This window comes from Eriocheir sinensis, chromosome 56, assembly GCF_024679095.1.
Source record: "Eriocheir sinensis breed Jianghai 21 chromosome 56, ASM2467909v1, whole genome shotgun sequence".
Lineage (NCBI taxonomy): Eukaryota > Metazoa > Arthropoda > Malacostraca > Decapoda > Varunidae > Eriocheir > Eriocheir sinensis.
This window is the reverse complement of record NC_066564.1, coordinates 4,804,829-4,832,030: the sequence shown is the minus strand read 5'-3', so window position 1 is coordinate 4,832,030 and position 27,202 is coordinate 4,804,829. Positions and strand designations below refer to the sequence as shown.

General features: G+C 47.9%; 1 protein-coding gene across 50 annotated transcripts in view; it reads left to right on the top strand.

Moving 5' to 3' along the window:
- The first annotated feature begins 8,531 nt into the window (after nucleotides 1-8,531).
- Nucleotides 8,532-27,202, top strand: part of LOC126984177 (cell adhesion molecule Dscam2-like) — a 236,353-nt gene continuing 217,682 nt past the window's right edge. For 27 of the 50 annotated variants that reach the window (XM_050837617.1, XM_050837618.1, XM_050837632.1 and 24 more), the window contains exons 1-3: nucleotides 8,532-8,741; nucleotides 20,641-20,779; nucleotides 26,224-26,391. In XM_050837617.1, coding sequence (XP_050693574.1) covers nucleotides 8,568-8,741; nucleotides 20,641-20,779; nucleotides 26,224-26,391 — 481 coding nt within the window. In that variant the 5' untranslated portion in view covers nucleotides 8,532-8,567. The remainder of the gene's footprint in view (nucleotides 8,742-20,640; nucleotides 20,780-26,223; nucleotides 26,392-27,202) is intronic. The other 23 variants (XM_050837600.1, XM_050837610.1, XM_050837604.1 and 20 more) reach the window with 1 other exon arrangement.

Here is a 27,202-nt window from a genome sequence, read left to right as displayed (position 1 = left end):
TGGGTATATTAAATCGTATGTACGGTATGTTTGTTTGTTTACGTTATTTGTATATATCTGTGTGTGTGTGTTTGTGTGTGTGTGTGTGTGTGTGTGTGTGTGTGTGTGTGTGTGTACCAAAAGGTGTACATCCATTCTTAACACTCATACGTTTGTACTTGTCAGAGAGAGAGAGAGAGAGAGAGAGAGAGAGAGAGAGAGAGAGAGAGAGAGAGAGAGAGAGGAGTGCCTTGGGAAAGAGAGAATAAGTCGTTGAAAGCGTGTTGAAGCGAGGAAAAGAGAAAAAGAGAAGGGCTGTGATGGTGGTAATTACGAGGGTGCATGAGAGAGAGAGAGAGAGAGAGAGAGAGAGAGAGAGAGAGAGAGAGAGAGAGAGAGAGAGGAGGAGGAGGAGGAGGAGGAGGAGGAGGAGGATGGACAAAGATTTAGTAAGGAAGGAAGGAGAAGGATGATAAAGAGCAGGAGAAAGAAAGGAAGGAAGACATGGACGAAAATAAAATAATGGAAAAAAATATAAAAGGAGAGATGAGGAGAGAGATAAGAAAAAAAAAAGAAGAAATACGTAAAGAAATGAAGAAAGTCTGTCGGGAGAGTTAATGCGCGTGGGGGGGGGGGGGGGGCCGTGATTGTGTGGGGTGAGTGTGAGTGACTGTGTGTGTGTGTGTGTGTGTGTGTGTGTGGGCGGTGGGAGAGTGAGTGAGTGCAGAAGGATACGGGTGTGTATGTGTGTGTGTGTGTGTGTGTGTGTGTGAGGTTGAGGAATGAACAAGCGTGTGTGTGTGTGGAGGGTTCTGAGTGGTCGTGGGTGAGCGTGTGGGTGGAGGTGTGTGAGGGCGTGCGGGCGGGTGGCGTGGGTCCGTGGCAGGCAGGGCGGCAGGGAGGGTGGGGGCGGCAGGGTGAAGGGAGTGCAGGAGTAGCGGTGAGGTCGCCCGCTCGGATCAATACTGTTGTCGGGAGGTCTTGAGGGATGCTGCCGCCCCTCCCACACCCGCCCCGCCCGCCCCGCCCCGCCCCTCACGCTCCTCGCTGCGGCCCTAATGTTCTCCGCTGCCTCTGGGACGGGCTGGGGCTAGGCAGGGCTCGGGGTACCACGGGGCGGGGCGGGGCGGCGTGCACTCCTTGTTTCCTGAAGCGGGGCAGAGTGTTCACGGCGGCAAGGTCACACACGCCACACGCCCCGTCGCCTGCACGCCCGGCACTGCCACCACACGGCCGCTCCGCCCGCTTCCTCCCCGGCGGGAAGTGTGACCCGGAACAGCAAAAAACCCGCGCCGGGCCTGGCCGTGTGTGCCTTGCCCGGGGCGAAGGTGAGGCGAGGGCGGCCGCGGCGGGAGGACGTAACGGCTAATAATCTAAAGTGATACTGGCATTGGCGCCTCCGCCTGATCAATATCGGCAGCAGCAGCAGCACGCCCCCGGGAATGGCCGCCGTGATATCGCGATGCTGACTACTGAGGGCTCTGCCAGGCGCGGCGTGTGGCTGTTGTTGATGCTGCTCACCGAGGCAGGGACGCCCCCCCCACCCCCCCCAGCGTTACCATATTATCGTACTCAAAACATCGCATTTATCAGTTCTGGGGCCCAAAACTCTCCTACCAACCCAGATGACGAGATTCCAGTTAAAGTTATCGTTAAAAGCGTTACTTATTGGTGTTTGTTTGCGATAGCTGTGAGTAAAAATCCGGAAAATATAATGTGCTGCGTGGCTGAGTACGATAATTTGGTAACGCTGCCCCCCCCTCCCCCCGCCTGCACGGATAGCGTCGAGAAGCCCCGCGGAGGCCGGCAAATCTGGCTGGATGAGGAGTGATAGCAGGGAGGTTGGCGGGGTGGGGGGAGGGGGGCGGAGAGCGTGATGGAGAACGGCTGGGAGGAGACAGAGGCGGCGGGAGGCAGGGAGGGTGGAGGGGCGTTAATAGGGGAGTGAGGGCGGGGCACGAACCAGGGACACGGGCAGACAGATGGGGCGATAGAACCTCCGGGTGGCGCGGCGAGGCAGGGCATGCGAGGGCGAGGCAGGGCGAGGCAGGGAGGAGCACACACGGATGTTTCAGCGAGGGCGGCGGTGAGGCTGTGGCGGCGGCAGGTGGGCGGCAGGTGGCGGCACAGGTACGGCTGCCCAACACCTGTCACATTGCCGGCCAAGGTCACGCATGATTCTCTCTCTCTCTCTCTCTCTCTCTCTCTCTCTCTCTCTCTCTCTCTCTCTCTCTCTCTCTCTCTCTCTCTCTCTCTCTCATCTTTATTCTCTCACCCTCCTCTCCCCTCCTTTTCCCCCTCTTCCTCTTTTACATGCCCTTCTACTCTTCTCCGTTTCTCTCCCTCTTGTTATTCCATCCTCCTCCTCCTCCTCCTCCTCCTCCTCCTCCCCTTGCGGCATCATCATGACCCGCCGAGGGATAACAAGCGACATCCTGAGCCCTCGACCCTTACATATCACGGGAGGAGGAGGAGGAGGAGGAGGAGGGCAAGTTTAAATATACAAGCTTGAATCCTGACCGTTGGAGATGGAGTAAAAAAAAAATTAAAAAAAGAGTGAAACCGGTGCCCTTATGAACTCGCGCTGTTGCCACGTGTGTTGTTGACGTGACGGTGCGGCTGCGCTGATGTACACACACACACACACACACACACACACACACACACACACACACACACACACACACACACAGGAAGTCTCAAGAGCGCCCTTCAGGAGGTATACCCGTGGGCGAGGTATGGGCGTCATAGGGGCGGGGAGGGCCAGAGAGGGTCCTTGGGTATAGGTAGGTCAGATGTATGTGTGTGTGTGTCTGTGTGTGAGCCTGGGGATGAAGGGGGAGGGGCATGCGGTGGGGGCGGGGGATGCTAGAGGGTAGGGATGAAAGGGGAGGGGAAGGAGGAGGAGATATGCTGGAGGCTGGGGTTGAAGGAGGAAGGAGAGGGGGAGGGGAGATGTTGGAGGCTGGGGATGAAAGGGGAGGGGATGAAGGAGGAGGAGGAAAGATGCTGGAGGCTGGTGTTGAAGTAGGAAGGAGAGCTGGAGGGGAGATATTGGAGGCTGGGGATGAAGGGGGTCTGGCGGGTCTGAGGGGAAGGGGTGAGAGGGGGGGGGGGGTGAGATGCATACCAGGTCGAGGGAGTGAACGCGGAGAGTCGGTCATGCTTGTTTCTGCATTACAATAACCATGAGACGCCGCGGCCCATCATCAGCGCCGCCTTTCTCCCTGCCCCGCGGAGAGACTTAGAGCCAATTTCACAGTCCAACACGTGTCTTCGTAACAGCCCGAACCAATTAAATGGTCTACACTCTACAGCATCCCAGCAATCTGACATGCTATCACTAGGTTCATAAAACTACACCTGGAATTACCTACCACCTCTACAAAAGCCTTATCAAATGTGGGTATGTAGACCCCGAAACGTTTGAGAATATGGTCTACACTCTACAGCATCCCAGCAATCTCTCATACTATCACTAGGTTCATAAAACTACACCTGGAATTACCTACCACCTGTACGAAAGCCTTATCAAATGTAGGTATGTAGACCCCGAAACGTTTGAGAATATGGTCTACATTCTACAGCATCCCAGCAATCTGACATGCTATCACTAGGTTCATAAAACACCACCTGGAATTACCTGCCACCTCTACGAAAGCCTTATCAAATGTAGGTATGTAGACCCCGAAACGTTTGATAAATAGTGTACACTCTACAGCATCCCAGCAATCTCTCATACTATCACTAGGCTCATAAAACTACACCTGGAATTACCTACCACCTGTACGAAAGCCTTATCAAATGTAGGTATGTAGACCCCGAAACGTTTGATAATATGGTCTACATTCTACAGCATCCCAGCAATCTGACATGCTATCACTAGGTTCATAAAACACCACCTGGAATTACCTACCACCTCTAAGAAAGCCTTATCAAATGTGGGTATGTGCTGTCTCTCTTTTCTCGAGGGTTGGTGGGTCTTTTTTCATGGGCGTTTTCCAGTGTGGTTCATGTTCCGTTTTGGTTTTGTTGTGTCGTGTGTGTGTGTGTGTGTGTGTGTGTGTGTGTGTGTGTGTGTGTGTGTGTGAGCTCCGAAATGCTAGAATGGCTCAGGCCGCGTCCACGTGTCCCTTTAACGTGAGGTGGCCGAGGCAGGTGGTGGCGAGGCGGCGGCGGCGGCGGCGGAGAGCAGCTGCCGGTCGTCGTACCAAGGGCAGCGGGCCAGCCTCCACGCCGACCACTCCCTCCCCCTCCCTCCCTCCCCAGGCCGTAGGAACTTGCCTTGCCCCGGGGAAATCAGCGCTTCCTTGCCGGGGGAGCAGCACCACGGGCGACACAACGACAATGGTTGGCACACGTGTATACCCCCGGACACATGACTTAGTGAGAGTGTCAGGCAGGACCACTCTCGTCACACTCTCCTCCCTGCCCTGACACCCCCTCCCCCTCCGCCCCCCCCTCCCCCCCCAGCCATCGCGCACCACCTGCCGCCCACCCACCCTTTGTCCACCCTTCTCTCTGCTCCTCCGGCGCCACACTACCACCGAGACAATGCATACTTCATGAGACACAGAGGCCCCTGCCGCAGCCTCCGGGGGTCTGGTGACAGTTACCCTGACGGAGACATCCACGGAAAAGTCTCAGGAGGCAGCGGCGTGGGGCGTGGGCATGGGGCGACGGGTGGAGGGCCTGTGATGTGTGGGGTGGGGAGGTGGAGCGTGGGGTAAGGGGGTTTGTGTATGGGGTAAGGGAGGTTTGGGTGTAAAGGGCGGGGGTGGCGGGGTGGGGAGGTGTAAGTGGTTGTGTAGGCCCTGTCGGGTGAGGGTGGAATGGGTTTGGGCATGGGGTGAGGGGGGTGTTGGTGGGTGTAAAGGGCGGGGAATGGCGTGGGGTGAGGGATGTGAGAGTGGGACATGGCGGGTGAATGTGGGCTTGGGGTGACGGTTGGTGTGACTTTAAAGGGTGGGTGGACGGCGGGGTGGGAGTGGGTCGTGGGTGAGGGAGGTGGTGGGTCGTGTAGGGGGAGGGGGCAGGGGTGGTGCAAGGCGGGTATTATCTTGCCTGGCGTTGGTGCCCAGCTGCCACTGACACTCCCCGCTGAAGGCTACCCCGCTCCCTAACCGTCTGTCTGTCTGTCCGTGTCTGTCTGTCTGTCTAACCGTTTTCATGCAAGGCCGGCGTTCTCTCCTTTCTCAGCCACCATCGCCCTCCTCTCCAATCCCTCCTGCCTGCCTCGCTCTCCCTCTCTCTCTGTCTGTCTGTCTGTCTGTCTGTCTGTCTGTCTTCCCCTTTCTAACCGTTTTCATGCAAGGCCGGTGTTCTCTCTTCCTTTCTCAGCCACCAGCTCCCTCCTCTCCAATTCCTCCTGCCCCCCCCCCCCTCTCTCTCTCTCTCTCTCTCTCTCTCTCTCTCTCTCTCTCTCTCTCTCTCCTCAGCTGCCTTCCTCGGTCTTTCTTATCCTCTCCTCCATTGTTATCTGTATCTGTTTCCCTTTTCCTCCCTTTTCCTGCCTCCCATTTTTGCTTACTAATATTTTCCCCATCTCTTTCTTCCCCCTTCCTTCTCTTTTCTTTCTCCTCTCCTTCCCTCTCTTTCTCCTTCCCCTCTTTCTCCTCTCCTTCCCTTTCTCTCTCCATTCTTTCCCTTCTCTCCTCTCCCCTCCCCTCCTCTCCCTTCCCTCATTATCGCCTCGTTTTGCGCGCCGGTCAGTTTCGTTGTGTGTGTGTGTGTGTGTGTGTGTGTGTGTGTGTGTGTGTGTGTGTGTGTGTGTGTGTGTGTGTGTGTGGTGGATGTTTGAGGGATATAGAAAAAAAAAGTACTGCCGACATGATCATTGGTTAATCCGGCTCTTGTATTTTATGTGGTGTGTGTGTGTCCGGGCGGGCGTGACGGAGTTATAGACTGTTATGGTCCACTTTGTTTATCCATCGTCATCCATCACTGCGGCGAGATGGATGTGTCTGTTTTAATCGTGTGTGTGTGTGTGTGTGTGTGTGTGTGTGTGTGTGTGTGTGTGTGTGTGTGTGTGTGTGTGTGTGTGTGTGATTCGTCTTTTCCTGAACCCCCTCATATTATTTTTTTCTCTTTCTTTTTATTTATCTTCCTTTTTTCGCTCCTTCCTTCTCTCTGTCCTTTCTTTTCTTTCTTTCTCTCTTCCTTTCTTCCTCTCATCCAATTTTTCCTCTATTCCCATCCCTTTAACTCCATGCCCAGTTCTTTGTGTGTGTGTATGTGTGTGTGTGTGTGTGTGTGTGTGTGTGTGTGTGTGTGTGTGTGTGTGTGTGTGTGTTGCGTCATCGTCATTCCTTCATGTGCTGGGCGTTTGTTGCATTCCATTAACCTTTCCGGGACAGTGAGCGGTTACCTGGCTGCTTGCTTACCTGTTCGCATCATGTCTTCGTCACATCACCTCTGCCACCCCGCCTCCTTCCCCTTACTCTTTGCTTCTTTGTGTTTCGTATGTATAAGGAAGCATGAGTAAGGTATTTTTTTTTACAACAAAGGAGACAGCTCAAGGGCACACACAAAAAATAAACAATAATAAAAAAAAGCCCGCTACTCGCTGCTCCTCTGAGTCTTATGTGTGTTGTGATGTGTTCTAGGATTCAGAATTGTGAGTTAGAAAGGGTTAGGGGGATTGTGTTGGTAGGTTTTGATCGGTTTAGTCTTGATCTGGTAATAGAGGCGCTGTTGTGCAGGGTTCGTTGTGCATAGATGAGTGTGTGTGTGTGTGTGTGTGTGTGTGTGTGTGTGTGTGTGTGTTTCGATTCTGAATGTATGAGTTAGTTAATTGTTGTGATATTGACACACACACACACACACACACACACACACACACACACACACACACACACACACACACACACACACTTTTTTCCTTTCATCTCCCTTTTCTTTATTTCTTTTCCTATCTTTCTTCCTTCCCTCTTTCCTTCCTTCCTGCGTCATGGCCTTCCACATCACCTGCTTACCTTTAATTAAATGTTTGGCGGCGTCACCTGTGCCCCCTCCCTCCCTCCCTCCCTCTGTCTTTCCTCTCTTCATATTTCTTCTTTCTTTGTTTCGTTCGTTCTTCCTCTCATCCAATTCTTCCTCCAATCTTATTTCTATGTGTATTCCATTGTTATATTTTGTTTCGTCTCGTCGCCACCTCCATGTCTCAATACTCCCTTGCACCTCCATATCACAGTTCACTCTTGCACCTCCATGTCTCAATTCTCTCTTGCACCTCCATGTCTCAGTTCTCTCTTAAAGCACCCACGAACACTACTAACTTAACCTAACCTAACCTTCCCTTTGTCTCCTTGAAGCATCCACGAACGCGCCTAACCTTACCTTCATGTCTTAGTTCTCTTTGCACCCACAAACACAGTAAACTAACCTAACCTATTTGTCTCCTTGAAGCAGCCACGAACACGCCTAACCTTACCTTCTCTCTCTCTGAAGCACCCACAAACACCCCTAAACTAACCTAACCTAACCTTCCCTTTGTCTCCTTGAAGCAGCCACGAACACGCCTAACCGTACCTTCCCTCTCTTTGAAGCACCCACAAACACCCCTAAACTAACCTAACCTAACCTTCCCTTTGTCTCCTTGAAGCATCCACGAACACGCCTAACCTTACCTTCCCTCTCTCTGAAGCACCTGCAAACACCCCTAAACTAACCTAACCTAACCTTCTATTTGTCTCCTTGAAGCATCCACGAACACGCCTAACCTTACCTTCCCTCTCTTTGAAGCACCCACAAACACCCCTAAACTAACCTAACCTAACCTTCTATTTGTCTCCTTGAAGCATCCACGAACACCTAACCTTACCTTCCCTCTCTTTGAAGCACCGGCAAACACCCCTAACCTAACCTAACCTAACTTTCCCTTTGTCCCTCGTTCAAGCACCCACAAACACCCCTAACCTAACCTAACCTAACTTTCCCTTTGTCCCTCGTTCAAGCACCCACAAACACCCCTAACCTAACCTAACCTAACTTTCCCTCTGTCCCTCGTCCCTCAGTCCCACGAACACGCCAAGCCTATCCCAACGCCACCTTTCCCTAACCGTCCCTCTGTTTCCCATTCAAGCATGCAGGAACACACTTAACCTAACCTAACCTTCCCTCTCTCTCTTTCAAGCATCCACAAACACTCCTAACCTAACTTAACCTCACTTGCTCTGTCTCCCGTTCAAGCACCCACGAACAAACCTAACCTAACCTTCCCTCTGTTTGAAGCACCCACAAACACCCCTAACCTAACCTAACCTAACCTAATCTTCCCTCCCTCCCTCTCCTTTACATAACATAACATACGGTACTACCCCTACTTTCCCATGCCACACAAATCATTCACAGCCTTACCTAACTCTCCCCCTCTATCCTTCAAGCACCTGTGAACACGCCTAACCTAACCTAACCTTCCCTCCCTCCCTCTCCATCAAGCCCCTACAAACACCCTTAACCTAACCTAACCTTCCATAACATGCCACACAAATCGTACACAGCCTATCCTAACCTTCTCCCTCTCTCCTTCAAGCCCCTATGAAACCGCCTAACCTAACCTAACCTTCCCTCTCCCTTCTTCCGCAGTGATGTGCAGTGAGAGCGGCCCTGTCATCGTGGAAGAACCGGACAACCGCGTGGACTTCAGCAACTCGACTGGCGCCAACATCCACTGTTCCGTGCGCGGCCACCCCAAACCCTCCGTGGTGTGGGTGCGCGCTGAAGACGGCAATGCTATCGGTGATGTTCCCGGACTCCGAAGGGTGAGTTATAGAGGGTTTTAAGGGGGTGTATTGTTAGCTTTTAATGAGGTGGAGCTGTATAAGGGTTGTCCCACATGTAAGGGTATACTGTGGGTGACTGCATTTACGGGTTGTCATGTGTTCTAGGATTCTGAAGGAGAGTTAGGAAGTGTTAAGAAGGGATAGTGTTAGTGTTTGTATTTCTTGTATTCTTTGATCGAGTAACAGCATTGGAGTAATATAAAAGGAGCTGCATAGGGTTTGTATGGGAGAAAGGGAGAGACTGTGTTGTGTTGTTCTAGGATTTTGAAGGGAGAGTTAGGAACGGTTATAAGGGGTGTAGTGTTACTGTTTGTATTTCTTGTATTCTTTGATCGAGTAACAGCATTGGAGTAATATAAAAGGAGCTACATAGGGTTTGTATGGGAGAAAGGGAGAGACTGTGTTGTGTTGTTCTAGGATTTTGAAGGGAGAGTTAGGAAGGGTTATAAGGGGTGTTGTGTTACTACTTTATATTTCTTATGATCTTTGTAACAGTATTGGAGTATTAGAAAAGGAGCTACATAGGGTTTGTATGGGAGAAAGGGGGAGACTGTGTTGTGTTGTTCTAGGATTTTGAAGGGAGAGTTAGGAAGGGTTATAAGGGGTGTTGTGTTAGCTTTTGTTCCTTGTTTTGGTACTGAAGAAGAGCTGTACGAGGTTTGTCTCCCATGTAAGAGTACTATGGATGAGTCTGCATGTATCGGGTCTGGTGTGTTCTAGGATTCCGAAGGGTAAGTTAGGAAGGATGAAGAGGATGTAGTGTTAGTGTTTGCGTTCTTTGATGTTAGCGTTTGTTAGATGTGTTTGAGTTGCTAGTGAAGTCTTGCAAAAGGCGCCACTATAAACACTTGCCTGCGCCATGACGGGCTGGGGCCGAATACCATCCAGGCCCCTCAAGCAAGCGTACCGGCGCAATGGGCGGGGAAAAAAAATAAATAAATAAATAAATAAATAAATAAATAAAAAAAGAAGCCCGTTCACACTGCCGACTCTGGGCCACGACAACGCACCGACTTTTAAGCCCCCTTCACACTGTGCCGAATCAGAATCCAGCGATCGTTTCTAGACTTCTCTCCGACCATGTGCGACCGATTCACATCAACATTTCACACCCAAGACCTCGTGTACACCGAGTCGCCGGGTTGTCGTGGCCCAGATTCGGCACAGTGTGAACGGGGCTTAACTCTGACGGTCCCGTTTCCAAGGAGTCTCCGTTTCCTGGTTTTCCTTCCGTAGGACTCAGGAGTAACAAAACGAGTCTTACCCAGAAAAGAGTGTGGGAATGTTAATATTAAGGAAGAAGGAACATTTGCAACTCATTTTTTCCTTGTTCTTCATAATGCTTCACTTGCTTTCTTCTTCCTCTTTTTCTTCGTGATTGCTAAATACGTCCCATTCCAATGTATGCTTGTTAGAAAAAAAACATTCATTACATTTTCTTTCATTTTTTTCCTCTTTCTTTTCCATGAATCACTCTCTTTCCTCTTCTTCTATTTCTTCCTCTTTCACTTCTTCCTCTTTTTCTTCGTGATCACTAAATATGTCCCAGGCTAATGTATGCTTGTAAGTAAAAGAAGAAAAAAAAACATACCCAACATTACTTTTCCTTCCATTTTTTCTTCTTTTCCATGAATCACTCACTTTCCTCTTCTTCCATTTCTTCCTCTTTTCTTCGTGACCACTAAATACGTCCCAGGCTAATGTATGTTTGTAAGAAAAAGAAAAAAAAACATACCCAACATTACTTTTCCTTCCATTTTTTCCTCTTTTCCATGAATCACTCACTTTCCTCTTCTTCCATTTCTTCCTCTTTTCTTCGCGATCACTAAATATGTCCCAGGCTAATGTATGTTTGTAAGTAAAAGAAGAAAAAAAAACATACCCAACATTACTTTTCCTTCCATTTTTTCCTCTTTTCCATGAATCACTCACTTTCCTCTTCTTCCATTTCTTCCTCTTTTCTTCGTGATCACTAAATACGTCCCAGGCTAATGTATGCTTGTAAGTAAAAGAAGAAAAAAAAAACATACCCAACATTACTTTTCCTTCCATTTTTTCCTCTCTTTTCCATGAATCACTCACTTTCCTCTTCTTCCATTTCTTCCTCTTATCTTCCTGATCACTAAACGCGTCGCGGGCTTCAGACGTCATGTTCTAGCGCCAACAAACAAGAGAGCGCCCTGTATAGTCCCTCCCACGCACTGGTCTCCTTCCCAGCTGGTGTTGTAAGCCCTTCATACTTATTCTAGGCGTCGGGAGGAATAGACTTTATGCTCCTCTCCAATCAAGAGCCAACTGTCCACAAAAGAGCACCTTGTATACCCTTCCCACGCTCCGTTTTCTGCCTCATATGGTGTCGTAATCCCTTGTCCTTAATATTTATTCCGGGCGTCGAGAGCAATTGACTTTATGCCAGTGTCCAGTCTGATGCCATCCGTCCACAAGGGAAAGTCATGTATACTCGTAGTCCCTCCCACGCACTGCTTCCCGCCTCATATGGTGTCGTAATCCCTTGTCCTTCTTATTCTGGTCGTCGAGAGCAATAGACTTTATGCTAGTGTCCAGTCAAATGCCACCCGTCCACGAGAAAAAAATCATGTATTGTCCCTCCCACGCACTGCTTCCCGCTTCATATGGTGTCGTAATCCCTTGTCCTTCTTATTGTGGTCATCGAGAGCAATAGACTTTATGCCAGCGTCCAGTCAAATGCCATCCGTCCACGAGAACATCATGTATTGTCCCTCCCACGCACTGCTTACCGCCTCAGCTGGTGTCGTAATCCCTTGTCCTTCTTATTCTGGTCGTCGAGAGCAATAGACTTTATGCTAGTGTCCAGTCAAATGCCACCCGTCCACGAGAACATCATGTATTGTCCCTCCCACGCACTGCTTACCGCCTCATATGGTGTCGTAATCCCTTGTCCTTCTTATTCTGGTCGTCGAGAGCAATAGACTTTATGCTAGTGTCCAGTCAAATGCCACCCGTCCACGAGAGAAAATCATGTATTGTCCCTCCCACGCACTGCTTCCCGCCTCATCTGGTGTCGTAATCCCTTGTCCTTCTTATTGTGGTCATCGAGAGCAATAGACTTTATGCTAGTGTCCAGTCTAATGCCACCCGTCCACGAGAAAATCATGTATTGTCCCTCCCACGCACTGCTTCCCGCTTCATATGGTGTCGTAATCCCTTGTCCTTCTTATTGTGGTCGTCGAGAGCAATAGACTTTATGCTAGTGTCCAGTCAAATGCCACCCGTCCACGAGAGAAAATCATGTATTGTCCCTCCCACGCACTGCTTCCCGCCTCAGCTGGTGTCGTAATCCCTTGTCCTTAATACTTATTCAGGCAGGTGAGAGCTTGAGGCGTTATATAGTGTCCAATCGAAAGCCATCCCTTCACCACAGAGCACGAGTATAGCCTTCCCGCGCACTGCTTCACCGGATTATTATTATTATTATTATTATTATTATTATTATTATTATTATTATTATTATTATTATTATTATTATTTAAGTGTCAGCCTATAGCGCCGGTAGGCTTTCTTGAGGGGCCTGGATGGTAGTCGACCCCAGCCCGTCATGGCGCAGGCAAGTGTTTATAGTGGCGCCATCTTTTCTTGCTTATCTGGTTTACGTTATGTTCGCACCCTTGTCTTTCATCTTTATTCACTGCAACAAGGGCTGTAGAGGTTATCAATAAAGCAATCAGTGGGGGCATACGCCGGGGGACGCGTCGCCTCGCTCGCCTTACAACGGCAAGTCTCCATGCCGGATCATTCTGAGCACCTTGACTTGTTCAAACCACGAACTCTGTGGGCAACCTCCTGGCAGCGTTGCCAGATTATCGTATTCACCACATCGTCTTTATTACTTTTAAGCCTCAAACTCTCGTACCTACACAAATAACGATAGAAAATTGAAGTTAGCGCTAAAGCTCCTATTTATTGATGTTTGTTTGTTTGTTTTTGCATTCGTTATTGGTCAGAAACTACGAAAATGCAATGCGATGAGTACGATAATTTGGCAACGCTGCCTCCTGGCCTCCTCCCAGCGTTACCATATTATCGTACTCAAAACATCGCATTCATCAGTTCCAGGGCCCAAAACTTTCGTAGCCACACAGATAACGCGATTCTAGGTGAAGTTATCGTTAAAAGCGTTACTTGTTGGTGTTTGTTTCCTATAGCTGTCAGTCAAAAACCGAAATATACGATGTGCTGAGTGGCTGAGTACGATAATTTGGTAACCCTGCCTCCTCCACTCAGGATTGTCTCTTACAGGAGCAACCCTATGAGCAGGGTCGGCTTCTGGGTAGCGTGCCACATGCCCGCATAGCATAGCGTGCGTCAGCGGACTATTCGGGTAATATATGTCGAATCAGTCACGGAGTAGTCGCCAATGGTATACAATCAAAATCCACCCGTCCACAAAAGAGCATCGTGCACATTGTATAGACTTCTCATGCACCGCTTCTCCGTGTGATGATTATACCTGTGCAGTGCGAACTCAGCGATGGATGGAGATAAATCAATTCACTGGTGGACAAACATGTCTGCCTATTCGACATGTCCCATAAAGACTATTGCAACAACTGGAAGAACATGGTTAGCACAGGTGAGATGTGTCCGGGCTGAAGGACAGGACTGTACTGCTACGAAACGGTGTGAGGACGCTGTTGCCGGCCGTGACAGTCCCGTGCAGGTCCGGGTCGTTAACGTGCTGGTGTAGTGTGAATCGGCCTTTAATAGAACCTGACTCTGGACGGGTTGGGTACGGCGCGCAGACACACACACACACACACACACACACACACACACACACACACACACAGCATCCGTCAGGCAAGATGTCATCGCTATAATGGTTTCCGAGTGTTGTCTTTGTGTTATTCTGGGAACGCTCATGACTGGGCAGGAGGGAGCGAGGGTGTAATGGGAGGCAGAGAAGCAGAGTTGTTGGAGTGTTGGTTCTGTCTGTACGCTGATGCTTTATACTGTACATGGCGCCTCCGATATGCTGACTCTATTGCTGACTGACTTCATTACTGCAAACACCAAGGCGGGACGGGGCGAGGGAGTGATAGAGAGGCAAGGAACAAAGGACGGCATGACGCTGCGTGTACTTAGATGTCCTCCTTTATTTCTCTCTCTCTCTCTCTCTCTCTCTCTCTCTCTCTCTCTCTCTCTCTCTCTCTCTCTCTCTCTCTCTCTCTCTCTCATCTCCTTTAGTGTTATGTCAGTCTTAAATCTCACGTTCTCCGTTTTTTTAATATTTTTTTTCTTTTTCTTTTCTTTTTTGGTAGTATTGTTTTCTCTCTCTCTCTCTCTCTCTCTCTCTCTCTCTCTCTCTCTCTCTCTCTCTCTCTCTCTCTCTCTCTCTCTCTCTCTCTCTCTCTCTCTCTCTCTCTCTCTCTCTCTCTCTCTCTCTCTCCCCCGTAATGAACACTTGATGAGCTGACGTTGGGATTGACTTCATTACTGCGAGCACCAGGACAGGGCGAAGTGAGTACGAGGGAGAAGAAACAAAGGGACGGATGAGCATAGTTGTCGGAATCGTGATGCCGCGAATACTTTGGAGTTAGAAAAAGTAGAATACGTAACATCCTTGATAAGCTGATACTGGGAATACCTTAACCCTATATTGCCCAGGACGAAGGGAGTGCGAAGGGAGAAGGAACAAAGAAAGATGAGGATAGTTGTCGGAATGGTGATGCTGTGTGCTCTTTGATGTTATTTAAGGTACAACCAGAACACCCTTGATAAGCTGATACTGGGAATACCTTAATGAATGCGATCACCAAGTCAGGACGAAGTGAGTGCGAAGGGAGAAGGAACAAAGAAACAAATGAGCATAGTTTTCTTCAATGTTATTTAAGGTACAATACAGAACACCCTTGATAAGCTGTTACTGGGAATACCTTATTGAATGCGATCACCAAGCCAGGACGAAGGGAGTGCGAAGGGAGAAGGAACAAATAGATGAGCATAGTTGTCGGAATGGTGATGCTGTGTGCTCTTTGATGTTATTTAAGGTACAATACAGAACACCCTTGATAAGCAGATACTGGGAATAACTTAATGAATGCGATCACCAAGTCAGGACGAAGTGAGTGCGAAGGGAGAAGAAACAAAGAAACAAATGAGCATAGTTTTCTTCAATGTTATTTAAGGTACAACCAGAACACCCTTGATAAGCTGATACTGGGAATACCTTAATGAATGCGATCACCAAGCCAGGACGAAGGGAGTGCGAAGGGAGAAGAAACAAAGAAAGATGAGCATAGTTGTCGGAATGGTGATGCTGTGTGCTCTTTGATGTTATTTAAGGTACAACCAGAACACCCTTGATAAGCTGATACTGGGAATACCTTAATGAATGCGATCACCAAGTCAGGACGAAGGGAGTGCGAAGGGAGAAGGAACAAAGAAAGATGAGCATAATTGTTGGAATTGTGATGCTGCCTGCTCATCGATGTTATTCAAAGTACCATACAGAACACCCTGGGAATAACTTAATAAATGCGATCATCAAGTCAGGACGAAGTGTGTACAGGAGAGGAGAACCAAAGGAGGTGACGAGGAGCTGAGTATGAGGATCGTGATGCTTCATAAACACCAATAAAAAAAGACAGACCACCTAAAATATTGACACTATAATTGAGTTTATGGATGCGAACACTTCTGGGCAGGACAAAGGGAGTAAGAGAGAAAAGAAACAAAGAAAGAGATGAGCATAAGTGTAGAAATTGCGATGCTCTGTACGCCTCATTATAGAACAGAACACACCCAAAATACTGACACTGTGATGGACGTTGTGAGTGCGAACACCTCTCTATCTGGGCAGGACAAAGAGAGTGAAAGAGAGAAAAGAAACAAAGAAAGAGATGAACATAACTGTAGAAATTGCGATGCTCTGTACGCTTCATTATAGAACAGAACACACCCAAAATACTGACACTGTGATGGACGTTGTGAGTGCGAACACCTCTCTATCTGGGCAGGACAAAGAGAGTGAAAGAGAGGAAGCAAGCGAGAAGAGTATAAGTGTAGGAATCGTGATGTTTCTTACTCCATAAATGACAGAACACATGAAGTACTTACACTCTGATTGCTTATCGAATACAAACACTTCTTTCTAGGTAGGACAAAAGGAGTAAGATAGAAGAAACAAAGAAAATGATCAGCATAGGTGTAGGAATACTGATGTTTTTTTACTCCTCGATAAAGGACAGCACACCGCAAAATGCTTACACCGTCATTACCTTTACGAATACGAACACTTCTTTCTAGGTAGGACAAAAGAAGTAAGAGAGAAGAAACAAAGAAAACGATAAGCAAAGGTGTAGGAATAGCGATTTTTTTTACTCCTCGATAAAGGACAGCACACCGCAAAATACTGACACTGTGATTGATGATACGAAATGAACACTTCTGGACAGGACAAAGAAAGTACGAGAGAGGAGAAACAAATGAGAAGAGGACAAATGTAGAAAATATGATGCTTCTTACTCCTCCCTATAGGAAAGAACACCGCGAAATACTGACACTGATTGACTTTACAAATGCGAACACTTCAGGGCTGACAAATGGAAGTAAGAGAGAGGAGAAACAAATGAGGAGAGGACAAGTGTAGAAAATATGATGCTTCTTACTCCTCCCTATAGGAAAGAACACCGCGAAATACTGACACTGATTGACTTTACAAATGCGAACACTTCAGGGCTGACAAATGGAAGTAAGAGAGAGGAGAAACAAATGAGAAGAGGACAAATGTAGAAAATATGGTGCTTCTTACTCCTCACTATAGGAAAGAACACCGCGAAATACTGACACTGATTGACTTTACGAATACGAACACATCTGGGCAGGACAAAAGGAATAAAAGAGAAGGAACAAAGAAAGAGATGGGGACAAGTATAGGAACTGTGATGCGCTTTTGTCCTCAATAAGTGACAGAACACACAAAATACTTATACTCTGATTGATTCTACGCACACAAGCAATGAACAGGACAAAAAGAAGAAACAGAAGAAAGTGATGAGCGGAGTTACCAGAATCATTACTCACTCAACCTTGAAACACCAAACACCAAAAAATTGAAACTGGAATGGATTTGATTAATGGGAATGGTCGGGTTTTACTGGGAATATAGTTAAAGCTTGTTAATGCGTTTCGATTGATGAATTTACTCGTTCATTATGCAAATTTACCAACACTCGCGCGGAGCATGTAGTATATGTCAATTCTCCCGTGACTGAGTGTCGTATTTTAAAACATTTCGTCGCCCAAGTTCACATATTTGACATGGGTTTCGTAGGAGCTGTAGGCCTTTCCAGGGGTAGTTTTATGACCCTGGTGGTAGTTTGACCCTTCTTCTGTGCCATGAACCTTAAAAAACACTCATGAAAACCCGATTGATGCCCTCCTTGACCCTTAGAAATAGTTGATGTGAGAAGCGATGGGGTCTTAAAAAACGACCCTCAAGCCTCAATGCCGGCGTGGACTGACTGTCGGAGCTCAGATTGGCATAGTCAGAGGCTTCTACCCAGCGTTGCCAAATTATCGTACTCATCGCATTGCATTTTCGTAGTTTCTGACCAATAACGAATGCAAAAACAAACAAACAAACATCAATAAATAGGAGCTTTAGCGCTAACTTCAATTTTCTATCGTTATTTGTGTAGGTACGAGAGTTTGAGGCTTAAAAGTAATAAAGACGATGTGGTGAATACGATAATCTGGCAACGCTGCTTCTACCCCTCACATCAACAACTTCCAAAGGCTAAAAAGGAAGTCAGTCAAACCCTCATGAATGTTTTTTTTAGGTTCATGGTAAAGGTCAGACTACCACCAGGGCCATAAAAGTTAAAGTACCCATAGAGATATCCGGAAACACTATGAAAACCTTGGCAAATATGTACTTGGGTATGGAAATTTTTAAGAATACTGCACTTCAGGGTTAGTCGATGTCGATGGAGGACATGATGGAGGAGAGAGTATATATATAATCAAGAGTGGGAGAGACTCATAGCCCGTCCAACCCCACAAGGGAAAATAAGGACGTTAAACGAAAAGAAGAAGAAGAAGAAAAACTCGATGCTGAAGGGGACTGGATGCTAAGTGGGGTTCGAACGGACATAACGATTACCAAAGCAGGATCTAGAAGGTGTCAAGGCCTTAGGCTGTTTCTTTCCCTTCAGTCCATGCTACACGTGACATCAATGTAACAGAGGGGCGGGTCACTGGGCTTACCTCACCTCCCCTTCCTCCCTTCCTCCCCCTCCCCGACACTCAGACCTTTCACCAATCCTCTGTTACCACCCCCTTAAGTTACATCACTGTGAAGGGGTGGGGGAGAGCGTTACTAGGCTCACCTCTCCACCTCCCGCATTCCCCCCTCGCCCCTTCCCCCTTCCATTCAACACTCACAGGCCCTTTGCTAGTCCGCCACCGCCCCCCTCAAATGACATCCACCTTCCCCTTCCTTCCCCTGCACCCCCGTCCCCTCCTTCTCTAACCCTCCTTTCCCCCTTACTCCCTCACACTGACAGACCTTTTCCCAGCCTCCGCCCCCCTCCCCCCCCCACCCCCCTCAAGGTGTCGGCGCGCTAGAATAAAACTCGCAACGGCCTTTTAAATACGACAGAGACGGAGACCAAAGGAGCCTCGTGACGAACCTGAAATCCAGCCCGACACGAAAACCTACTCCAAGGATCCCCGCGGAGAGGGAGAGAGGGAGAGAGAGAGAGGACCCCCCACTCACACACCGCCCCTGCCCCCGCCCCCCTTTCCGTTCCTCTTTCATCTCCCCCCCACGTATGACCCTCAGTGGTGGTGGTGGTGGTGGTGATGGCTGCTCGGCTTCAAGTGGGCAGCGGACTTGACTTTTCTTATTTATGAGTCTGGGATATATTTAGCGCAAGATCAGAAGCAGCAACAGAAGAAGAAAAAGAAAAAAGAAGATGAAGAAGGAGAAAAAGAAGAAGAAGAAGAAGAAGAAGAAGGAGAAGAAGAAGAAGAAAAAAAAAAGGAGGAGAAGAAGAAGAAGAAGAAAAAAAAAGTATGAGAAAAAGAAGAAGAAGAAGAAGAAGAAGAAAAAGGAGGAGAAGAAGAAGAAGAAGAAGAAGAAGAAAAAGGAGAAGCAGAAGAAGAAGAAAAAAGTACGAGAAAAAGAAGAAGGAAAAGAAGAAGAAGAAGAAGAAGAAGAGGAGGAGGAGGAAGAGCTTCACGTCTCTCAGCATCGTGTGTGTGTAATTCACCAAGGCCTGATTACGAACTAGACTCGTCATCACCAGCAAGTACCCTCCCAATTAGATCAAGCTCATTATACTCGATGTCTGGGTACTGCCGCGCCCCCCCCCCCCCCCCCCCCCCTCCATCCCCCTTGCTCGTAATCACTCCTTGCCAGCGGAAAGACCTCAGCTGGAGCGGGACTCGAACTTAACCGTATCCGATCCGAGGGAGTACATATCTGGCCCCTCCTCAGACACTTCGATCAAAACGATACACTTTTTTTTATGAACTTTCCACTAGTTTCTTTTCACTCATTATTCATTATTGTTTTACACTATTGATTCGGTACCAGTACTTAGTGTTCATGAGCGTTATCGTTGTTCAGATAAATGAGTACGATGCTGTGGTGTTATGAGCGCGAAAATTTGAAAACGTCGGAGCGGATAGGGTTAAACCTGGCCGGCCCACCACCACCATCAAGCTCACCCCAAAGGCTTAGAGGGAGGGGACGAGGCGGCACACGCGCACTGTACTGATTGCCTTGTGTCACGCCGCGTCACACTGATGAGCGAGGCTGATTGCTCGCCGCCGCTCCCCGTCACCGCGCGTGTGAGGTGTGCCGACTCCTGCCTCATAACATCCCGTAACACTCCCGCCTCATAACGCCTCGCTCCCTCACTCCTTCCGGCTCTCCCTCACCTGAGTTTTTGATGCCCCGGGCGGCGGATGTACACACGCACGCACGAACACCCACGGACGAAACGTACACGGATGCGCTTTCTCTCTCTCTCTCTCTCTCTCTCTCTCTCTCTCTCTCTCTCTCTCTCTCTCTCTCTCTCTCTCTCTCATCTCCTTTAGTGTTATGTCCCTCCTAAATCTCGTTCTCCGTTTTTTTTATTATTTTTGTTTATTTTTCTTTTCTTTTTTGGTAGCATTGTTTTCTCTCTCTCTCTCTCTCTCTCTCTCTCTCTCTCTCTCTCTCTCTCTCTCTCTCTCTTTCACGCTTTATTGCTCTTTTTTTCTCCCCTGGACGTTTTGCTGTGCTTGGTTTATGGTCCTTTTTGTTTTTGTTATTGTCGTGTTGGGTGGCTGTTATGTTTTATTTTTGTTTGTTATTTTTTGTTGGTTTAGTTTTAGTGTTGTTGTTACCGTTTATAAAGTTAATGGGTCAGATATTTTGCTACTGCTGTTTCTGTTACTACGATTATTACCTGCATATCTATGTCTATCTATTTATCTATCTATCTTTATCTATTTATCTATCTGTATCTATATATCTTTATCTATTTATCTATCTATATATATCTGCCTACCTACCTACATACCTCTACTACTACTACTACTACTACTACTACTACTACTACTACTACTACTACTTCTACTACTAATAATAATTCTACTACTACTACTACTACTACTACTACTACTAATAATAATAATAATAATAATAATAATAATAATAATAATATGACTACCACCACAACCAGGACCTTTACACTTCCACCATCACCACCATCACCACCGCACCCACAACCACAATCACCACCACCACCATTAACACCAAACACTCCCTCACCACCCATCACAGACACTCCAATCACCATCACCAGCACCCACCTCACCACAATCTCTTCTCCCTCTCCCCCAGGTTCTTGCTAACGGCACGCTGATGTTTCCACCTTTCCGCGCTAAGGACTACCGCCAGGAAGTGCATGCCCAGGTGTACCGCTGCCAGGCCTCCAACCCCCACGGCTCAGTCCACTCCCGAGATGTCCACGTGCGCGCAGGTGAGGCCGAGTGACGCTGACATGTAGTGGCTGAATTTAGGTTACGGAGGGTCTGAGTTTTTGTGCACTTGTTGGAGGTTCTCTGTGTAGGGTTTTAGGGTAATGGAAAGTGTTGCTTTTTAGGGTAATTTAGAGTTTGAGTAAGGAGATTATGTGTTGCTGTTAAGGGTGATATAGATATAGAGTAAGGAGGTTCTATGTTACTTTTTAGAGTAATGGAGAGATAGGGTAAGAAGGTTCTGCTTTTTAGGGTAACATAGGGATAAAGTAAGGTAGTTCTGTGATGCTTTTTAGGGTCATTAGAGTTAAAGTAAGGAGGTTATGCGTTGCTTTTTTTAGAGTAATGGAGAGATAAAGTGAAAAAGGGAGAGATATATCAAGGGTAAGGACCGTTAGGCAAAAGTTATCCTCTATTTGCTTCTGCTGTAAAGTAAGACAGAAAAACAAAAACTTTCAAGACTAGTAAAGTGAGAGAAGTTGGCAAAAATAGAATGAGATTTAAATAATGGAGAGAGAGAGAAAGGGATAAAGGGAGAGAGATCAAGGCTTGGACTACGAGTTACACGCCCACTACGTTTTTGCCCATGAAGTAAAAGATGAAAACAAAAACTTCCAGACTAGTAAAGAGAGAAATTGGCAGAAATTGAGTGAGATTTAGTTGATGGAGAAATAAAGGGCGAGAGATATCAAGGAGTTAGGTTAAGAGTTAAACACCCACTACATTCTTTTCCCATAAAGTTAGAGATATAAACAAAAACTTGACGGAAATAGAATAAGATTTAGTTGATGGAGAAATAAAAGGAGAAAGAGATATCAAGAGCTAGGCTGCAAGTTAAACACCCACTACATTCTTCAGTCATAAAGTTAGAGATTAAAACAAAAACTTGCCAGATTAGTAAAGAGATAAATTGACAGAAATAGAATAGGATTTAGTTGATGGAGAAATAAAGGGACAGAGAGATACCAAGAGCTAGGCTGCAAGTTAAACACCTACTACATTCTTCAGTCATAAAGTTAGAGATTAAAACAAAAACTTGCCAGACTGGTAAGGAGAGAAAGCAGAAATAGAATAAGATTTAGTTGATGGAGAAATAAAGGGAGAAAGAGATATCAAGAGTTAGGCTGCAAGTTAAACACCCACTACATTCTTCAGTCATAAAGTTAGAGATATAAACAGAAACTTTCCAGACTAGTAAAGAGATAAATTGGCAGAAATAGAATAAGATTTAGTTGATGGAGAAATAAAGGGAGAAAGAGATACCAAGAGCTAGGCTGCAAGTTAAACGCCCACTACATTCTTCAGTCATAAAGTTAGAGATTTAAACAAAAACTTTCCACACTAGTAAAAAGAGAAATTGATAGAAATAGAATAGGATTTAGTTGATGGAGAAATAAAGGGAGAGAGAGATACCAAGAGCTAGGCTGCAAGTTAAACACCCACTACATTCTTCAGTCATAAAGTTAGAGATTAAAACAAAAACTTGCCAGACTAGTAAGGAGAGAAAGCAGAAATAGAATAAGCTTTAGTTAATGGTGAAATAAAGGGAGAAAGAGATATCAAGAGCTAGGCTGCAAGTTAAACACCCACTACATTCTTCAGTCATAAAGTTAGAGATATAAACAGAAACTTTCCAGACTAGTAAAGAGATAAATTGACAGAAATAGAATAGAATTTAGTTGATGGAGAAGCAAAGGGAGAGAGAGATACCAAGAGTTAGGCTGCAAGTTAAACGCCCACTACATTCTTCAGTTATAAAGTTAGACATAAAAACAAGAACTTGCCAAACTAGTAATGAGGAGAGACAAGTCGCCAAAAATACTAGAAGGTGATTTAGCTCCCTCTCAGTGTTCTTTTACGTATCTCAGAGGCTGAATGCAAGACTGTTTACGTAGGTCATTCTTGCAGTGGGAGAGTGTTGATGTAGTTTTTTGGTCTTGCATTGCATTGTTAAGTTATATTATAGAACTTTTATCTTAAGAGAACCTCCAATAAGTGTTAAAAAGCAGACTATAGAAGTGGTGGTGATGGTGGTGGTGATAGTGGTGGTGGTGGTGGTGGTGATGGTGTGTCCCTGTGTGTATGTGTGTAAGAGAGAGAGAGAGAGAGAGAGAGAGGTCAAAAGGACACACCGCATCACCTCCACCACAACCACCACCTCCTCCACCACCACCACCCAGTATAATAATAAAAATAACAGCAGTAAACAACAGGAGCACGCCAGGAACCAGACTAACTCACCAAAGCACCACCGCCGCCATGACCTCGGGGAAGTTAAGTGATGGGAAACAAAATAAATAAAGAAAAACGAAAAGGAAGTTAAAGAAAAAAATTACACCAAAAGAAATAGTGAAAGTAAAAGAAGTAAAGAAACAGTGAACAGAAGGAAGAAAAATAATAGCAAGAATAACAAGGATAGGAAGGACAAGGACACAGAATAACAAGCATAGGATGAACAAGGACACATAATAACAAGCATAGGATGAACAAGGACACATAATAACAAGCATAGGATGAACAAGGACACATAATAACAAGCATAGGATGAACAAGGACACATAATAACAAGCATAGGATGAACAAGGACACATAATAACAAGCATAGGATGAACAAGGACACTGAATGATAGACGTAGGATGAACAAAGCAATATAACAAGGATAGGATGAACAAGGACACATAATAACAAGCATAGGATGAACAAAGCACTAGTATAACAAGCATAGAATGAACGAAACAAGAATATAGCCAGCACAGGATGAACAAGGCAACAGTATAACAAGCGCAGGATGAACAAGGGAACAGAATAACAATGGACAGGATGAACAAGAGAACAGCAACACCACAATATCAATCCCAGGACAGTTGACGAGGCAACAAGTCCCAGTTCTCTGATTTCACGGTTGAGATGGTGATTGATTTCTCTTTGTTGCTCTTGTGATGGTGGTGGTGGTGGTGATAGTGGTGGTGATGGTGGTGGTTAACTGGTTCCTGGTGGTGATGGCGGTGGTGGTGGTGTTCAGTGGCTTGCAGGATGGATAATGAAGGAAGGAAGGAAGGGATAGGATGCTGGAAAGGAAGGAAGGAAGGGATAGGATGCTGGAAAGGAAGGAAGGAAGGACTGAAACCACCATCACTGTAGGTATTATGTGTGTGTGTCTGTGTGTGTGTGTGTCGGATAGTCTTACGCACACACACACACACCCACACACACAGGGACCCTCTGAGCGCACTTTCACCCCGGCAGAGCACAACAGTACCGCCAAAACACCCCGCTGGGAAAGGGTCACACCGCGGGTCACCCCATTAACTCTCACAGGTCACAGGGAACACAGCGGCGGCGGCGGTGGGGGTGGTGGTGTTTGTGAACGGTAACGGTGGTGATGGTGGAGGTGAGAGAGTAGAGGATGGTGGTTGTGGTGGTGGTGGTTGCTCTTGTACCCTTATGTCATACCTCCACCCTTCCATCAATACCACCACCACCAGCAACTTCATCCTCCTCCCCTTTCCCCCCCTACACCTCCACCTTCCTATGAATGCTGCAGCGCCTTCCGTCCGCCCCCTCACCAACCCCCCCCACCCCGCCGCCGCCGCCTCCCGGATATCACAACTTCGCCCTGGACGTCCTAGTCACTCACTCCAGCGCTCCGTAAACTCAAACTCGACGCTGTTCACGAATAGCTCCAGGGCGTGAGGCGGACAACACACACGAAGACCAGAGAGGCTACACTAACTTGCCAAACACACACACACACACACACACACACACACACACACACACACACACACACACACACACACATTCACGCTGTTGACTCTGCCGGGGCGAGAAAGAAGCGTTGTGGCCTCAGCATTTAAGAGACTCAGTGCCGCTTTAACGCCGGATTAGAGGCGACGGCGGCGGCTGCGAGGGCCCCTGTGTGTGTGTGTGTGTGTGTGTGTGTGTGTGTCGCCAGGGAGCCTCCTCGTCTCCCTGGCGCGACCTTCCTCTTGATGTAACGTGACGCCGCCATTACTGCGCCACATGATTGCTTCCTGAGAGGTGCGTGGGTTCATTAGTGGTATTAGTGCGGCGGCGGCCCTCCAGTGACGGCCGCCGCGCGTGTGGTGATGGGTCTGAGTGTGTGTGGGGGGGGGAGGGGGGCGACGTGACGGGACGTATATAGACGGCCAGGGTAAGGAAGGCGTGTGTTCCTCTCCCCGCGGCTTCCTCTCAACACATCTCCCTCTTCATCTCACTCCCGCGACTCGTGTATCTGTATCGCCGCGACACGTCCTTCGCGCCCCGCGGACGTCCACGCCGGGAACGCGAGGGCGCGGCCACAGAGGTCACTCCTGCGCCGCGGTTTCGAGCTCTGTCTTCATCCTCTGGTCGCATCGATTTAACATTTCCGGCGCGATGGTCGTCGAGGGTCACATCCCCGCCGCGTTTCGTGTCCAGGTTCCCGCCGGGTTTTGTTTCCAGGTCCTTCGCGGCTCCGGCTGTTATCAAGGGCGAGGCAGCAGTGGCAGCAGCAACAGTAGCAGCTGCGGCGCATGGACAGCTGGAAATAATCACGCCTCCCTTCCCCCCCAGCCCGTGATTCCAGGCGAGCAGCGGTGCGGGGGAGCGGGGATGATTGTGTGTAATGAATCAGGGATCCGCGTGGCTTCCACCTCAAGGCCGCCGCGCCGGCATGCTGTTGTGGCGGCTCTGATGACTGACCGTGATGTGTGTGTGTGTGTGTGTGTGTGTGTGTGTGTGTGTGTGGCCGAGGCGGACACACTAGGCGGGCTCCCCCGGGCGCAGCAAGGACGGGCGTGTGAGCTTCCCTTCTCAGTTCCGCCCCTGCCCCGGTGTCTTCTGTAGGGACTCCTTGTGTTTCTTCATCCTATAGGAACAAGCTCCTGGGGGTATAAATGAACCTTCTGGAGATGATGTCTGGACCCTCTGTGTGCTGCCAGTCTCCTGCCCTCCCCCGCCTCCCTCCCTTCCTACTCTCTTCTTTACTCGACCTACATTGTCGGCTTTGAAGAGCGACATCCTCCTTTAGTTCCTTAAGACACAGCCGCTTTAGCCGACGGGGTGACGGCGGTGACAGTCTCCTCATTGCTCCTGGCGGCTGAGGGAGGCTGGTCACGTGTGCCGGGTGTTGGGGACAGGCTGAAGGCGGTTATGGTGTCGGAGGGCCAGTTTTACAGTTCCCCATGACGGGTTAGTAAGCTCCCAAACCAGTACCAGAGCCTTCGAAATTTCCTATTATAGTGTCTGGTGATTATATCTAAGTTCACAAATATGCTGAAACTATACAGGAAAAGTCTTGTGTATTTAGTGTGGCATCGAGGACCTCACCATTTTGGATTGTATGGGATTCTATAGTTCGGTTCGGGCTGTTACGAAGACACTGTGTTGGACTGTGAAATCGGCTCGGAGTGTGGGTGCTCACCTTTGCCTCCCCCCGGCCAGTGGTGCCTCAGTTCTACCAGACGGAGGTGAACAACGAGCACGTGATCCAGGGCAACGCGGCCATCCTCAAGTGTGTCATCCCTTCCTTCGTTGCCGACTTCGTCAGTGTCGCCGCCTGGGTCTCCGACGACGGCAGTACTTACCTTCCCTCCGGCCACGACGCTCACGGTAACTGCCGCCGACGCCCATGACACCCCCGCCTCACCTGTCCCTCTCCCTCCGCAGGTGTACTCAGGAGACCACTCAACGATGGGAGGTTGTGGTGATCCAAACCCTTTCATCCTTCAGTACTAACATGACTCTTCTGCAGGTGCTCGACGGCGTACTAATAACACACTTTAAGAACAGTTACCTGGGTCAACGGTGCCAGATTGTCCTACTCAGCCTCTTATGTTTGCCGATTTCAGAGCCAAAGCCTGTCTCCTCCACCCCAATAACTGACTTCATTTATAGTTATCGTTGAAATGGTTAATTATCGGTGTTTCTTGGCAATAGTCATGGGTGAGAGGCTGGTAAATACGATGTTCTGAGGACGATAATCTGGCAACGGTGACCTGGGTCCATCTTCTTAAACGTATCGGGCCTCCATTACGCCTATCAGGTATCAGGTATCAGACGCCTCTCATCCCGAAATTGACCCATCTTTCGGCCACTCCTCTTGAATCTTTGTAGGAGCAGTGAGTAGCGGGCTTTATTATAATTTTTTTTTGCCCTTGAAATGCTTACTCTACTGTAAAAAATAAAAATCAGGACACCTCTCATCCCGAAATTGACCCATCTTTCGGCCACCCCTCTTGACTCTTTGTAGGAGCAGTGAGTAGCGGGCTTTTTTTCTCCCTTTTTTGCCCTTGAAATGCTTCCTCTACTGTAAAAAATAAAAATCAGGACGCCTCTCATCCCGAAATTGACCCATCTTTCGGCCACTCCTCTTAACTCTTTGTAGGAGCAGTGAGTAGCGGGCTTTTTTTTTTTCTCCCTT